Source organism: Haliotis rubra, unplaced genomic scaffold (genome assembly GCF_003918875.1).
Source record: "Haliotis rubra isolate DU_JTF1 unplaced genomic scaffold, ASM391887v1 Scf161, whole genome shotgun sequence".
NCBI lineage: Eukaryota > Metazoa > Mollusca > Gastropoda > Lepetellida > Haliotidae > Haliotis > Haliotis rubra.
In genome coordinates, this window is record NW_025765570.1 from 1,507,804 (window position 1) to 1,523,065 (window position 15,262).

General features: G+C 38.5%; 1 protein-coding gene across 16 annotated transcripts in view; it reads left to right on the plus strand.

Moving 5' to 3' along the window:
* Positions 1-15,262, plus strand: part of LOC124271565 (myocyte-specific enhancer factor 2A-like) — a 115,414-nt gene that overhangs the window by 74,987 nt on the left and 25,165 nt on the right. For 11 of the 16 annotated variants that reach the window (XM_046706706.1, XM_046706707.1, XM_046706705.1 and 8 more), the window contains one exon: positions 13,224-13,391. In XM_046706706.1, coding sequence (XP_046562662.1) covers positions 13,338-13,391 — 54 coding nt within the window. In that variant the 5' untranslated portion in view covers positions 13,224-13,337. Of the gene's footprint in view, positions 1-233; positions 411-6,525; positions 6,653-8,527; positions 8,627-10,208; positions 10,292-10,317; positions 10,394-13,223; positions 13,392-15,262 lie in introns of those variants that run through there. The other 5 variants (XM_046706714.1, XM_046706716.1, XM_046706713.1 and 2 more) reach the window with 5 other exon arrangements.

Here is a 15,262-nt window from a genome sequence, read left to right on the forward strand (position 1 = left end):
GGCAGGAGGCAGGAATCCTAAGGAGGGCCTGTTGGGTATAGACATGTTCCCCAGCATCTGGTGAGAGAGTGAGGGGCTAGTGGGGGGATACAAGGGAGAGATAGAAGATGTGGACCAATTCCTCTGCCAGTAGACTGGTGCCTCTGCCGCTGCGGTGTGCTACAGCTGAAGAATGCGGGTCTGACGTCATACACCTCTACGATAAGCTGAGTGTCGTATTGCACGGGAAGACGACTAGCACATACCTGACAGTGAACACTCCGCCTCTCTTCCACTGCTGCCTACAGCTTCTACCAACTTTCATACTTTCTCCACATACAGTTTGATGTTCTTTCCTTGTGAGTGTTGGCTAGGATTTGCAATCGTCCTGATTGTGTGTCCGATGTACAGGTGATGACTATTGATCTCAGGTAGGAGACTTACTGCCCTGGTGCTGTTCCTATCATATTTGATACACTCATTCCTATTGCCCTCGTATTGCTATTTTGGTTGAATGTGTGGTTAATTTATTTCGGTACCTCTTCTCTCTGTGTATATTTAGACGGCTTCTGTCGAATTTAGAGCCCAACTCCATGGTGAGCTATATCGGTAGTCTGTTTGGCTTTAGTCTTGGAGTAAAAATACCCGTACTGTTTCTAGGTGAAATAATTGCATGAGATGATGTCACAAGGCTGTTACATTGACAGACAGGTTTTGTTTACATCTGTGGGTTTTCCACTCTTCTTGTTTTAATCTTGGTCTGTATAGTAACTTTCTTTCTCCTCATTATGTTTATTGGAATTGTGTTCTTCAGAATTACAGATCTGGTTGACCAAACATTTCCTTCACTCGGGGACTTTTTGGCTTCATTGAGTTTACTTTCAAAATAAATGTGTTTTTGCAAAAGTGTCTTGAAAAATTGATCATTATTATTCCCTGCCAACATTCTGTGCTTGACATTTATCAGTTGATCTTTTTATCTTTCTTGTCAAAAAGTCTGAATCTCTTAAATGGCATTTCCACATTTTTTCATTTTTGTTATTTAATGGATTTTTTATGTCAAGGAGAAAAATATAAATGAACAAGTTAATAAGATGTAAAAAAAATATATTTTGATTTTCAACTATTATGTGTCCACTTTTTGTATCTTTAATCTGTACTGCTAAAGGTTTCTAGAGTCATCATTTCTACTTCCTCCCTTTCATTATTTAGTTTGAATTACTTTGCCATATGTTAACATTTTTTCTCTGAAGGTGTCCATATCAATATCCTATTTCCAAAATGAAGAGACAAAATTATAGCTTTCTGTAAAGAAACAGCTATCACTGCTGCTGTATTTGGGATTGCTGCTATGTTTACCCCAAGATATGAACTTTTGACTGGGCACGTGCACTTAACTCTTTTTATGAATATTCTTTGGACATGCAGAAAAAAATGCTGACATTGATCTCCTTAATATCCACTGATTTTGACAGCTTGACCCATGGTCATTTTATTTATTTGAATTTAATCATAGAGTGTGCAGCTAATTGTTGTCTCAAGTCTCTTTGATTATTGTTGCCTTGATGGGAAGATGCCCCTCTTTAACACTGAAGATTCACATAGAACCATGTGTCCGCCTATCCTCTAAATCACCTGTCCTCTGTCCGGAGTGTGACCGTGACTGACCGCTCCACTGAACAGATGGGCACACGACTGACTGACCGCCACGTGCCATGGACAATTGTCTTGTCACTGACTCCTATCCAGAACAATGTGGTCGTCACACCTGTGAGGCAGACGCTTGTAGCCACCATTTTGGATGCACTTAAAACATTTATCTGCTTTATGTGAATAGTTCCTAGATTGGGATTAACAGATTTAGAGGTTGGATTGAAGTGAATCTGAATTAAACACATATCAGAGATGTTTTCTTGATTGTGTGCCAACATGTCTTTAAATGTGGCTCAAACACAACAATTTCTGTGCATGTTTAATGTTTGCAAATACATGTATTAATTTACTTTGAACATACAATGAAGAGAACATCGTCATATTAGACAGGGACTTGTTTCAAACATTATGTATACATTTCAGATGTTCAGATGGCTTAATACAGATATTCGATAATTCTCCAAAATAGTGTGTTGTAGTATATTTTGATGAGAAAAGAATTTGTATATAGAGTACAATGAGGATGATTATTTTCATTGTACTGACACAAGGGATGATAATGTCCAGCATACTGACAATGTTGAATACATCAGTGATTTCTATACCATTCATTTTTTGTTTTGCTTACTTTTTAAAATGTCAAAAATAATTTTCAGCTAGATACTTTGTGAAAGATGTATGTAATGTAATGTACAGTAATGTTTCTGAAGTTTCAAAATCATTTTGAGAAAAATCCCCAGATTGCTTGAAATGAGATAATGTCGTGTAAGGTTGGGGTGCAGATGCCATGAGGTGGATGTGAAAGCCTTTACACAACTCCCCTCAGCTGAACCTGTCGGCTAATTTAACCCCCCATTGAACAACACTGACCCCTTGTTTCAAGGGGAATGGTCTCGAGGCCACCATTGTCATCAGATTAGACCTCATGATGTATGGGGACCGTGATGGCCTCCCTCAAATGACCACTGTCCTTAAACTCTCAGACCTTAAGATGAAAAGTTGTGAGAAATGAGTGGGGCATCCCTCCTTTCAGAGCCCCCTTGAGTTTTCCCTGTGAACTCACCGCAGGACAGAGGAGGTCGGAGGCACGTGCTTTTATTTGTGCCGACTCCAGGTAGTATTACATTAGCCCCACTATTGTGAATGTGTGGTGATGGGCGCTGTTCTGGTCATCTGCCCGGACAGTTGCAGTAGTTGACCACTGTCTATTATTGTGAAGAGCAAGGCCACGGGACACCTGCCACAAACCCTTTGCCATGCAGGCTTTCCCCCCAAATTTGACCAATCGCTGTAATGATGTGCTCTGGTTGCATGTTGGGATGTTGTTGTGGAACAGCTGTTTGAACGGGGAGGGGCAGGGGGAGCACAGGGAGGGGACAGTGTCTCTGTGGTGAGGATGGAGTAAGGATGTGTGAATCTTGCTGTTCCTATTGACACCTTGCATCCTCATACATCTACCTATGTCCAGGTGATAGCACAGGTATGTCTGCAGTCATCTCACTTCCTGTTTGTCATTTACACTGGAACATTGTTTGCTCTGTGGGATTTAAGAACAAAATGGATATGGAAAAATGGGGAAATAACAGCAAACTACAGTAGGGGTTCTGTCAACACTGTGAACTTACAAAGTTGTAAATGATATGTTGTGTTAATGAAGTTTTATTAAGGTTTGAGTGTTCCCTGTGTGTTCCTGATAGGGGGGGGGGCACTGACAGCTGATTTCATCTCATGTCGAGCGGCCTGCAGATGGACTTCACTTCCCCACAAAATATTCAAGTTTGTGCACCAGTTTCTTCATTTCCCACGGACAACTATGTCATTTTGTTTTGCTCTCAGAAACAGGTCCACCCAAACTTATAGTCTGTGAGTAGATACCAGCTTCCTGTGCCTGTTCCTCTTTCTGCTTGATTGTTGTGTTTCATCTCTCTATTTGTAGCAGACTGTGTGCGGAAAACAGCACTACATACCTCATGTTTGAAATACACTTTCAAAAAACAATGTTTGTAACTCCTATTGACTGACACCTCACTGCTCCAGGGGTTGCATCCTGGTAGTGCCTTTGTTTTGCTACCAAGTTTAGACTTCCTTACTTTGAAGGAAAGAGAGCTCTCACTACATATCCGGGTATGGTGGAACAACAGCAACACAGACTCAACATCATAGTAATATTAACACAAAATGCCAGTGTTTATCAGTTGACTAGACATAGATACCTTTAAGAGACATATAAAACTGCTAAGAAGTCACAGGAAAGTTTTCATTTGTAGTCTGGCAGGCACAATGGTAGAAGTTGGCTGTGATTGAAGGAAGAGTCTGTTCTTGTTCCTGTTGGTTGTCCCCCTGCTTGTTGATGTATGTGCGAGGATTGGTTCGATAATTGATCGTCCCATCCTCCTCTGCTGTATCCTGTTCAGTCCCCACGATATAGGTCAGGTGTTCACCGCTTGCCGCAATCTCCTAGAAAATCCTTTGAGGATGAAACTTGTCGAAATTTTTTTTGCTTCATTTGTCTAAGATTTTGTATGGCAGCAATGAATTGCCATGAGTAGGTTGATCAGACAGTCATGTTTTTAGGGAGGAAATAGGGTTTTAGTTGTCTTTGTCTCCTCTACGCGGAATATCATTGTCTTTGAAGAATTATAGGTTTTAATGATGTCTTGTGGTCTGAATGTTTCTGGTGAAAAAGGTGTTTTCTTGTGAAGGAGCTCTTTGTTCTGGTAATATTGTTTCACCTCTTGATGACATCTTGTTAGATGGCACACAGGGGATTTCTCATTGTGTTTGGATAGTTTTTATATTTAACTAAAATATTTCAAATCTGAATTGAAACATAAATACGGGAATATGACAGTTCAATATGTGTGTGTATCATTTGGCCACCTACAATAGCAAAATGTTTTTAGCCTATGGACTTCCATTGACATTTTGACACCTATGGGCTTCCTTTCTCTTGGCACCATTACCACACAGGTGATTATGTGACATGGTTTGAAATAAATAGGAAAATCTATTTATTCCATATTTAGACCAAAAAACAGGGTCTTGAGACACTGGAAATAGTAGCAACAGGAGCCGTCTACAAACGCAACATATTTTCATCTGCCCATCCTTATATTAAGCCTGTCATTTAAATCTAAATGAGAGACCTCTGTCTCAACATTGCGGAGTTCTCGTAGCCCTGCTCTTATGACTAGCGCACCTTTGCGAAACTCGAAACGCTGACGTCAATAGGAAAGGAGCTGGAGAGTGGACTAATAGCGACAAAGGAAGTCTTACTAGCCTGAGTTGTTGCTTGTGCATAATTATTCCCTCTATGGCTTGCTTCAGTCTCCTGGCTGCTGGCCACCGATCGGCAGTAGCCAGACTTACACAATAAACCTCCTTCGTATGCATCATAATGACCAGGTCGCCATTCCACACGTATCTGGGAGGACAACTACAAAGTGTAGTTCCAGCTGTTTTTATGATAACTGTTTCACCCAGTATTATAAATTTAACAGTATGATGCTCCATGAATGAAGCATATCACTTGTTTTGAATTTCTTAAGATTTGAATGAATGAAATTATTCCCTAATGTTGATACACTGAGTGTATATACAATAAATAATAAATATAGATATTTTGTAGATGTAAGTGTGGCTAGGTGTGTATGAATGGTGATAAACACGACACTGTTGGGAGTTTGTAGCACTGAAAGAATATCACTGTCACAGGACATGAATAAACAAATGTGAAATTATTCTATTTGTGAAATTCCTGAAGAGCTGCCACCTACTGTATTCTGTATGTTGTTTTGTCACTGATTCATAGGACATGTTGCCGTTTTTCTCGAAACCCTTCAACTTGGTGTTCATTGACAGGATAAAAACAGCTTGCGATAGGTGTGAAGACCATACCTTGTTGCCATGGCAATAGTTTTAAAGGAAAGAAGTGAAGAGTGTTAAACAGTTGTGCATTCTCCTGAATCAGTTGGAATGATGGCAGTCTCAGTGTATGGAGCATGTGGGTATGTTGGTTCACTTCACAATCATGTGCCTTCTTTGGATGTATGGTGTCAGGTTGAAATTGAAAAAAAAAGTACTAGTAGTTAAAAATGAATTTGAATGCTGAAAAGTAATAATAATTACAGATTTCAAAAGTTCTATTTTTGTTAATCCTCGTTGTTGGGTCTTATATGTATGAGTTGAATGAGATATTGGATGTGGGCTTTACGGAACTGACAAACTTCTATTCATGATATGCATGAGTTTCATGAAAATAGAAACTTGTGTTCATATTGCATGTATATTGGCTTTGATGAAGTGATTAACTTATATCTTTTAATGAAGTGGTTAACTTATGCTCTTAGTATATGGGCTTTAATGAAGTGATTAACTTATGTTCTTAGTAAATGGCTTTTAATGAAGTGATTAACTTATGTTCTTAGTAAATGGCTTTTAATGAAGTGGTTAACTTATGTTCTTAGTAAATGGCTTTTAATGAAGTGGTTAACTTATGTTCTTAGTAAATGGCTTTTAATGAAGTGGTTAACTTATGTTCTTAGTATATGGCTTTTAATGAAATGGTTAACTTATGTTCTTAGCATATGGGCTTTAATGGTGTTGTTAACATGATAAACTTATCATCATTATTTGGAGAAGGGCAGTTGTGAGTGTAACTTATGAGTGATGTTGTGGCCCTGAGGGCTGGTGAGGTCAGCTGGCTCGTACTGTGGTTGTGTCCTTACCTTCTCGTGCTAACATGGCCACCTATCTACACACGGCTAGATTAATCTACCTGTACAGGTGACTGTGGGTTGCTGTGTCTCAGGCACAGCACAAACAACAGCCTGAGGATATACAAGTGGTGGAGATATCTAGAAGATTGTTTGTGATATTTTTCCTATACCAGGGCTGGGAGCGACTGTTTTTTACTTGGATTTTATGTCATACTAGCTGAGGATATAGGACTGTTTTACATCATCAGTTACAGGAGTTGTGACTTGGTGGACTGGTAGAACTGACTGTATGATTTTAATTGGTGAGTTGGCTCGTGTTGATTTCTGATGTTGTCAGAATGACAGTTGTTGTGGAGTATGGTTTCACTGGCGAGAGACGTTAGTGATCTTTCATGACGTCAAGAAATAAGACACCATCTTGTTCTTGTGCAGCTATTTCGAGTTGTACATGCAAGTGGCTTTTCCCAATTCTGACAGTTTAATGAATGGAATCATTTTTTTTTGTTTTCGGAAACATTGTATTTTTAGATGAAGGCATTTTTAAGCCATCTTTATTCTGAATGTATTTTAGTTTTGTTTACAAATGTGAATAATTCTGCCTTTCTTTCACTATGATTACAATATATGAGAGCATGTATATGAGAAGAAGTTATAAAATTAAGTCACCTGTGAATTAACAATTTTGATATATGGTGTAAATCAAATTGTTTAAAAAAGTAATTACAAATGAAAAGAATAAGTATATCATTTTAAGAAGTTAATGTTTCAAATGACACCAATTTATTACACAATTCTCATCAAGCCTGGGAATTAATTCTGGAATGAGTAAAATGCAATTAACTTCTACGTAGAAACTCCTCCTTACACATATTAAATTTAAAAAATTATCCTTTAATAGAAATGAAATTGCTGTGCTGTTTATGAAGGTATTGGTGATACATTCACTAGCCAATCAAGTCTACCATATGATAGTGTTGGCCTTTTTAAAATTACCCTTAGGCATATCTGACCTACATGCCGAGTGTAGAACCTAGCTGGGTAACTTGACATGGTTACATTATGGTTGAGGACCATTCACTAGCGCTGATGGACAACAGTATATCTGGGTTATATAGCTACCACGTAAGTGCTACTCACTGTCTTCCAGGGCTGACTATTTGTTTGTGCAAGTCACTTTCCAGATGGATAATCCGTGTGGTGCTGTTTTATTGTTATGTTTGTGTGTGTACCACGACTAGCGAGCAAGGAGGCCAGCATCTAGAGGGTGTAGCCAATCCCCTCTCCCTCCACATTGGTACAAGTTCATATGTTTAGATGTCTCTGTGTGGTCGTGGTGGCAAGTATGATACCACTCTCGTCAACACAAAGCAGGGTTCTTTCATACAAGTTTGGATGTCATAATCACCATCATATGTTTGACAGGCTTTTAAAAGTTAGAAAAACATGAAGACATGAAACTTTTATAGATATCAGAAACAACTTCTTTATCTGTAGTTTTTCAGGGCCACTCCGTGTCCCCCATCAGACCTTTCATCTAATGAAAGGGCAAAATACCCTACTGAAATGTTAAAAATAAGAAGAAATTAGTATCCATAAAAGTTCCAGGTCTTCAGCACTTCCTAGTTTTCCTGTATGGGATTGTAAATGTGTTTTTTTATTTCTATAAAGAGATTAATGTGGAAATATTATATTTAAAAATGACTTAACACTACAAGAATAACCTTCCTTATGAAATAAGTAGTTTTATCATGACAATGATGAATTTGTTTGTCTTGAGTTTATTGAATACATGACAGTGTGTTAAGAGGGTTATTCTGATAAACATCATACAATATATGTACAATATATATCTATATACAGCATCACATTACTCATTCTGATTGTAAATGGCTTTAATTTTCTAAGGATCCCGAATTAATATTAATGACAAATAGATTCAAATGTTAAAATCCTCTTTGTTTAGAATGATATTTTTCATGGAAACAAGCTGCAGTATTTGAAATCTGTGCATCATGCTGGGGATTCCCCCTGATTCTACTTTGTTGTGATTTGTTGTCTGATGTTGGGCCGTTTCCTGCTTCCTACTGCACCAGTACTCTTGACAACCCAAGTGTCCTACTATTGTCCACACCAGACTTGTATATCACGTCACAGTTCTAGCTTCCTGTCAGTGACCGTATCTCCCGATGGACAGTGATGATCTGTTACGTGGCTAGTAGGACCTTTATACTTACATCACACCCACGTAGGGCATTCACGTCACACAGACATACAAGGTAGAGCTATTATGATATTCCTATTATTATGATCTGTACATTGTGTTCCCTGATGTACATCTGTGATATACTGTAATGAACTTGTTTTACATATATTTCAGCTATTTTCCTGTTGTGTTAAAAATTGAACCTCGGGCTATGGTGTTATTGTCAACACTTACTAAATGTTACAAGTTAAGTTTCATTTCAAGGTACTGCTATGAGTATACTTTTTTGTCATTGATTCGTGGGTTATATTGCTACATTACGAGATTATTGAACATAAGAAATGAAAGCATAATGCTTGTTTTGTGATCAAAATGTTTAGTCATAAAGCCTGTCATCTCAGTTTTTGCTCTTTACTAACCCGATCATGTGGATGACATTCCTATAATGTTCGTATGAATAGTTGGTGTTAACAGCCGTGGTATATGATCTTTAGTACATAGCTGTCATATATATCCCTGTGTGTAAGTAGCCAATGTAATAGACACACCCAGGTTTCAGGCCAGAACTGGCTGCTGGCATGTGGCTACAACACACTAGAAAAATCCTGTTGAGAGTTAGTACAGTGACGATCTACCTAGGACGTATGGGAGACAATAGGACGGAGATAGATAATGGGTGAGATGTGTGTATGTAAAATCGGAATGTGTGTTCCAAACTGTCCCGATGTTGAAAATGGAATCAGATATATGTTGGATTAATGTGATAATCATATTTACCATGTGTGGATATGAACCATTACATTTTTGTGGCTATTGGTTATCATTTTTGCCAGTATTTTAATATTTTCATTTACAACTCTATTTTCTGTGTTTGTATAATTAATAATTTGACATTTTACCAGTATTATTTGACATTTTACCAGTATTATTTGAATTTTTAAACCTGGCGCATATCTGTGGATCATAAACTATCAGATGTTATTAAAGAAAATCATTGATTTTAAAAAATAATTTATGGAAGATATTCTTTATTAATAATGATTGTAAATATTGAATGTTGTTGCAACCCTTCTACCACTTTGCTAAGGCTTTAAGTTGCAGAATCAATTGGAGATGTTTTTCGAATTGTTGATTAAAATGCACATTTTGAGACTGGATTGTCACTTTGACAAATTAGAGGGTGCTATGTCTCAACATGAAGCCAGAAGCTGAGAAAGGCTTGAGATCCACTATGCTAAAAATGTATTTTCATGTAGGGTGAAAAAAGTAATTTGTAAGATGCAGACATTATCGATCACAGTTGGGCTGTTTCACCAGTTAAAATCTGTCGTGTTCTTTTAGAGATGGGGAGAGTCTTGGTTGGATGCTAAGCGTGTCATTTGGCCCCTAGGGTAGCGGTAATTAGACTGGAGTAATGGTGGATGAAATACCCATGACTCCATATCGTTGTATTGATTGGTTGCTGTGGCGAGGTAATGACCGTCCGCGAGGAGACCAAGGGGAAAGGTGTGTTAAGATGCTCGTGGTCATTTACCTATCAAGCAATGGGAAGTCCTATTGTGGTCATACTTTAATAGTGCCGCTGTAGCATGTTGTTTTGATTGCGCGCTTGGCACGGGGGCGTTTCGGGATAGTTTTAATGAGGTCGGAGGGAACATGCTGAAGCAGTGAGGAGAATATTGAATGAGTTCCTTCGTAGCTAGACTCGGCATAATTGTGTGATCAAATCAGGAATTAGGTGAGGATTTGGAAGGGAGGTCAGGTGAAAAAGACATCCATCTGACCAGTGTTTTCCAGTCAGTTGGCGTGGAAGATGTGAGCTGTGTGTTCGTGGTGACAGGTAGGCTAATGTAATAGACAGGCTTGTTAATTTTACCTGCTGTCTCAGGTAGGACAGGTGAATCTCGTTGGTGTGTCGGAATGCGAAGTGTGCAAACAGGCAAGTTTATATACACAGCTTCTTGCATAACTCGGCATATACGCGACAGTAGACCAGTTTGACTGTATTTTTAGACATCAATTGGTTTAATTCAGGGATATTTGTTTTACTTGTAACTGATCACTGTTAATATTGTCTTCAAGAGATATTTTGCTAGATCAATTTTGTACTTGTATTTTGTACTTATATCTCAGTTGTGTTCATTATAAAGTATATTGCTGGCAACTTTGCTGATTGGATCATGTGTTTGGGTGATATTTGTGTTAATGTTGTGTTACACAAACCACCTTGTGTTCACATAAGCTCTGCAGCCAATCTATGTCTCACTGCAGCCACTGCCCTACAGTTATAAGTGTTGTTTATAACTACACGTTTATTTTTAACCGAGATATTTTAGGCAGGGCTACTTCCTCCCAGACTTATATTAATGGGCAATGTTATACACTGTGACCTTATCCAAGAGCACTGCTGTTCTGACAAGTCACATCAACATCATATTTACAGTTCCTTCTCCTCCCCCATGTTGTAGGATTGGGCCCAGAGAAATTTAAATGGGCCAGTCCAATTTGTTTCACATTTTAGCAGTTCTCTTTACTGATGTGCCTTGTAGGGGTAGACCACACATTTATCCACATTAAGAATTAAATTTTTTTCAGCAAATTAATTTAGGATCATGTCAAATAGAATAAAAGAGCTTATTAAGGATGATGCGAGACCATGTACCTGGCTTGGGGTAGGTCACCCACAAACCATGATGGATGGATGTTTGACAAGAGAAATCACAGTACTAAAATGTGAATTATATTCATTTTAAGTAATAATGTTTAAATATTAATCTAGAATTAAAGTTCAAACAAGATCAGCAAAAACAACAATTTGGAATGAATTTGTTTTACATGTACAAAATATTTTGGTTGGGCTTCTCTGTGTAGTCATGGCCCCACTTATCTGCCTTATTGTGAACAGACAGTCTGTGTATTAGGTTACATTGGACAAAACTCACAGGTTGGAATCACCATCAAATATGTGTTCAAAGAAAGAATCTGAACTAATATATTGGGGTGTTACAATCATATGTAGTGTATGAGCATTTAGGCAGGACATGCTTAACCTTTTCACGAGCACCTGGTGTCCTCAGGGTTTCAGTGGTCCCTTCACATAGTTTTCATCACATGCTTTTTACACCCAATCGAATCTGTTTCAGAGAATTATCGAGACTGATTATCCTGTGGCATTGACGTTTTATATTTACAACTGACATGGTGCTTTAGGAGTGTAATGACGACATTGTGCGCTATTTCTGTGCAAACCTATACTGTAATCGGTGACCTTAGTCTGTCGTCATTCACTTTGTATGACAGGTGAAATGGAGCACTCGTAGTATTGATATTTACTATTGTCTACAACCAGCCTCTTGACACGGACTATTACTTCATCTGCGTCATTCAGCGTCAGTCTCAGCAAATATAGATTATTTGGATCAATTATTTTCAAGGGGTATTTGTTCCCTAACTACTGTTTCTAACTATGGACTTGCATTAGACCTTCCAGTGAACACAGGCTTGCTAATTATAGCTGAATTATTAATGAGGTTCCGTGGAATCTCGGGGAATCCCTGACTTCAAATGTTTATTGGTTGGCTACACACACTGGTAATTCTGATTTCACAGGTCAAACGATAATCCATTATTTACTCGTGACAACTGCAATAGACAATGTGATGTGTCAATATCGGTATGTCCAGGTGTAGATATGTCACACACTCAGTGATTTATGACTCACAATTTTACCTGTGTCGATAGACTGTCTGTCAATGTGGTATTTCTCTGATGAAATAATTATCTTACACAGGCATTGGTTGTAAACAGTGAAGGAGAGGGTTAGTTGTGTCGTGTGTGAACGATCACTTGCTGGCAGAACCTTTGTTGGCAAGGCACTAGGGGTTAGCACTGTTCTGATGGCAGTTGTGAGATCCGATATGGCAGGCATTATGGGGAGTGTTGTATTTCAGTTGTATTACATTCAGTATCTTGTTCTGTCCCTGTCTTGTGACTGATTAGAAACATCACAGTGGTTTGTGTATACATGTCACATGTTTTAACGGGTGAATAGGAGCGAGTTCATCGCGGATGTGGAGACGTGATTGATGAGTTATATTAATGATTACTAGTAATGAGACAAGAAATAACCTGACATTTCTTTAGATCCATTATGTAAACAGCCATAGATGAAATAACAAAAGTTCAAATGATATTTTACAGTAATTTCACAACAAACCCCTGTCTGATAAAAAAGTCAGTTGAGAAGTTATGGAGGCTTTGCATGCTTTAAGCCCAACCTGAATATTCTTGTATTTAATTAAGATTAGCTCATACAGGTAGAAAATAATTAAAGCCAATCTGTAATGACTAATGACTCGTGTCAGCACTGGTAGGAAGAAGGTGATGTAGATAGTTGGCAAGTACAATCCGCTAGCTTTAAGTAATCTGTAGTACTTACTTCAATCATAATTCTATAATGTTTCAGCCATATTAACTTACAACTGTAATAATCAAAAGTGTTTTATTTTATTTCTTTTGAGACAGTTTGAAGAATACTAATTTTGATGGAATGAGGATGTTTTGGTTTCAGCAGGCGAATGAACGTCACTGGAGGAGCACCTGCTCCATCTGGGGGAGGTGGTGGTGATGGCAACTCAATGTGATCTTTCACACATCTGTCTTGGTTTCAGAGTTGACAGCCGACTTGACTGAGGTACCGGTGCCAAGTCCATCACTTTTTTCTTCTTCCCGGTTCCACATACGGCATAATATTGGCTCAATCAACCAAATCTCCTACTACCAGCATGGGGCGCAAAAAAATCCAGATCTCGCGAATAGGCGATGAACGCAATCGTCAGGTATGTGTCAAGTGTTTTTTATGCTCTTCATCCTTTCTTCAGTCTGTGACTTATTATTTATAAAGATTTTACCTAAATAGTCTTCAAAGAATATAAGAAAGAGAACAACGTGTCATCTGAAAGCTGATGCATCGTGGCAGAGAATATTAAATGGCTCCCTTCAGTGAGTCTGGGCCAAGACGGCCAGGGCACGACACTGGGAGTATGTGAGCAAGGCATGTGATTGTCAGTAATAAAAATATACCTGGATCCATTATATATGGGAGCTTACCATGCTCACATCAGTGTAAAAACATCAGAATATTTACACATGCACATATGATTAAAACAAGCAAGCTTGTTTAAAGTTATAGGTAGGTAGTCAGTAGAACATGTCATCCTGGCATAATAAAAGTTCCAGTGTTGAGTTGAGCCGGTTATATTCACAGATGGGATGTCTAAAAACTACTTTATTAATGTTAGCTATAATGTCACAAATTATTCTCCATATTCTCAACATACTATTACTTAGATGAATTACTGTATGACGTACTAGTGAGTGAGTGGGTTTAGTTTTACGCCGCACTCAGCAATAATCCAGCTATATGGCGGCGGCCTGTAAATAATCCAGTCTGGACCAGACAATCCAGTGATCAACAGCATGAGCATCTATCTGCACAATATTGGGAACTGATGAAATGTGTCAACCAAGTCAGCGAGCCTGACCACCCGATCCCGTTAGTTGCCTCTTATGACAAGCATGGGTTACCGAAGATCAGTATTCTAACCCGGTTCTTCACGGGTTGTATGATGTACTTAATAATACAATGTTTTTGTTCTGGAATAAGATATAGCTTCTGTTAGAATGTGAATACACAGTGCTTGTTAGAAAGTTGTCAGATGTAGCATGTTATATTTGGGATGACACATTCTCTCTCTGTAAGGTACAGATGCTTGTCCCCATTCAGGGATCTGTACTTACACTGAGAAAATGTATTCCCAAATATATATCCCTGGCTTGCTTTGGAATAGTATAAGTTAGACATATGACAACCACATTACTAATGCTTCCAGACTTGTGAAGTGAGTTTGCAAATTGGCAAACATCATACATTTGCGTCACTGCAACCTTCCTCACACATTGGACTGACACATACTGTTGAAAACAGTGCTCAACTCACTCACTCACTGACTGACACTAAGTGTAGACATGCCATCCACATGTTAACATTAGGAAAGATTAAACAGTTGTAATTACTGAGCAGCTAATGCTCTATTATGTTTATGGGCATAACATGTCAAAAAGGTTATAATTCAAGGCACATGCACACAGACATGATGGAGAGAGTGGATTATGTAACACTGGTGCAATATTAGGAGGAGCAGTTATGGCCACCATGGGCTACATGCAAACAGCACATGATGAAGAGTATAACCTCCGTACTTGGCACTGCTCAGCTAGAGCCCAGGTAGAAGAGAGTGTCCAATTGTTGTACTACATGTCGAAAATGATTAAAACCCACGATAAGGTATGACTGCTTGTTGTTGATAACAGTCACCAACTGGCTGGTTCACAAGCGATTGTCTCACAGCCTGTTTGAACAAACCCAGGTAACCCAGTGGGAACTAGCCAAAGGAAAACAATATTATGGGTGATTGTGGGCCTCTGTGTCAATATATGAAGTGTTTTACAGATGCTGGTATAGGGACCTTTGTATGGCTACATACTGACAATTTGTGAGCCACTTAAATCTCTGGCATTGGCTTGTTTTGTTTGATGATGTTCACCTAAACCTGAGACGACTTTCTGGACAAATAAACGAAGTGACTTAACAGTTTAAGAGGAACAATCACCAGTGTGTTAACATTAATAACGGAATTGTACAACCACT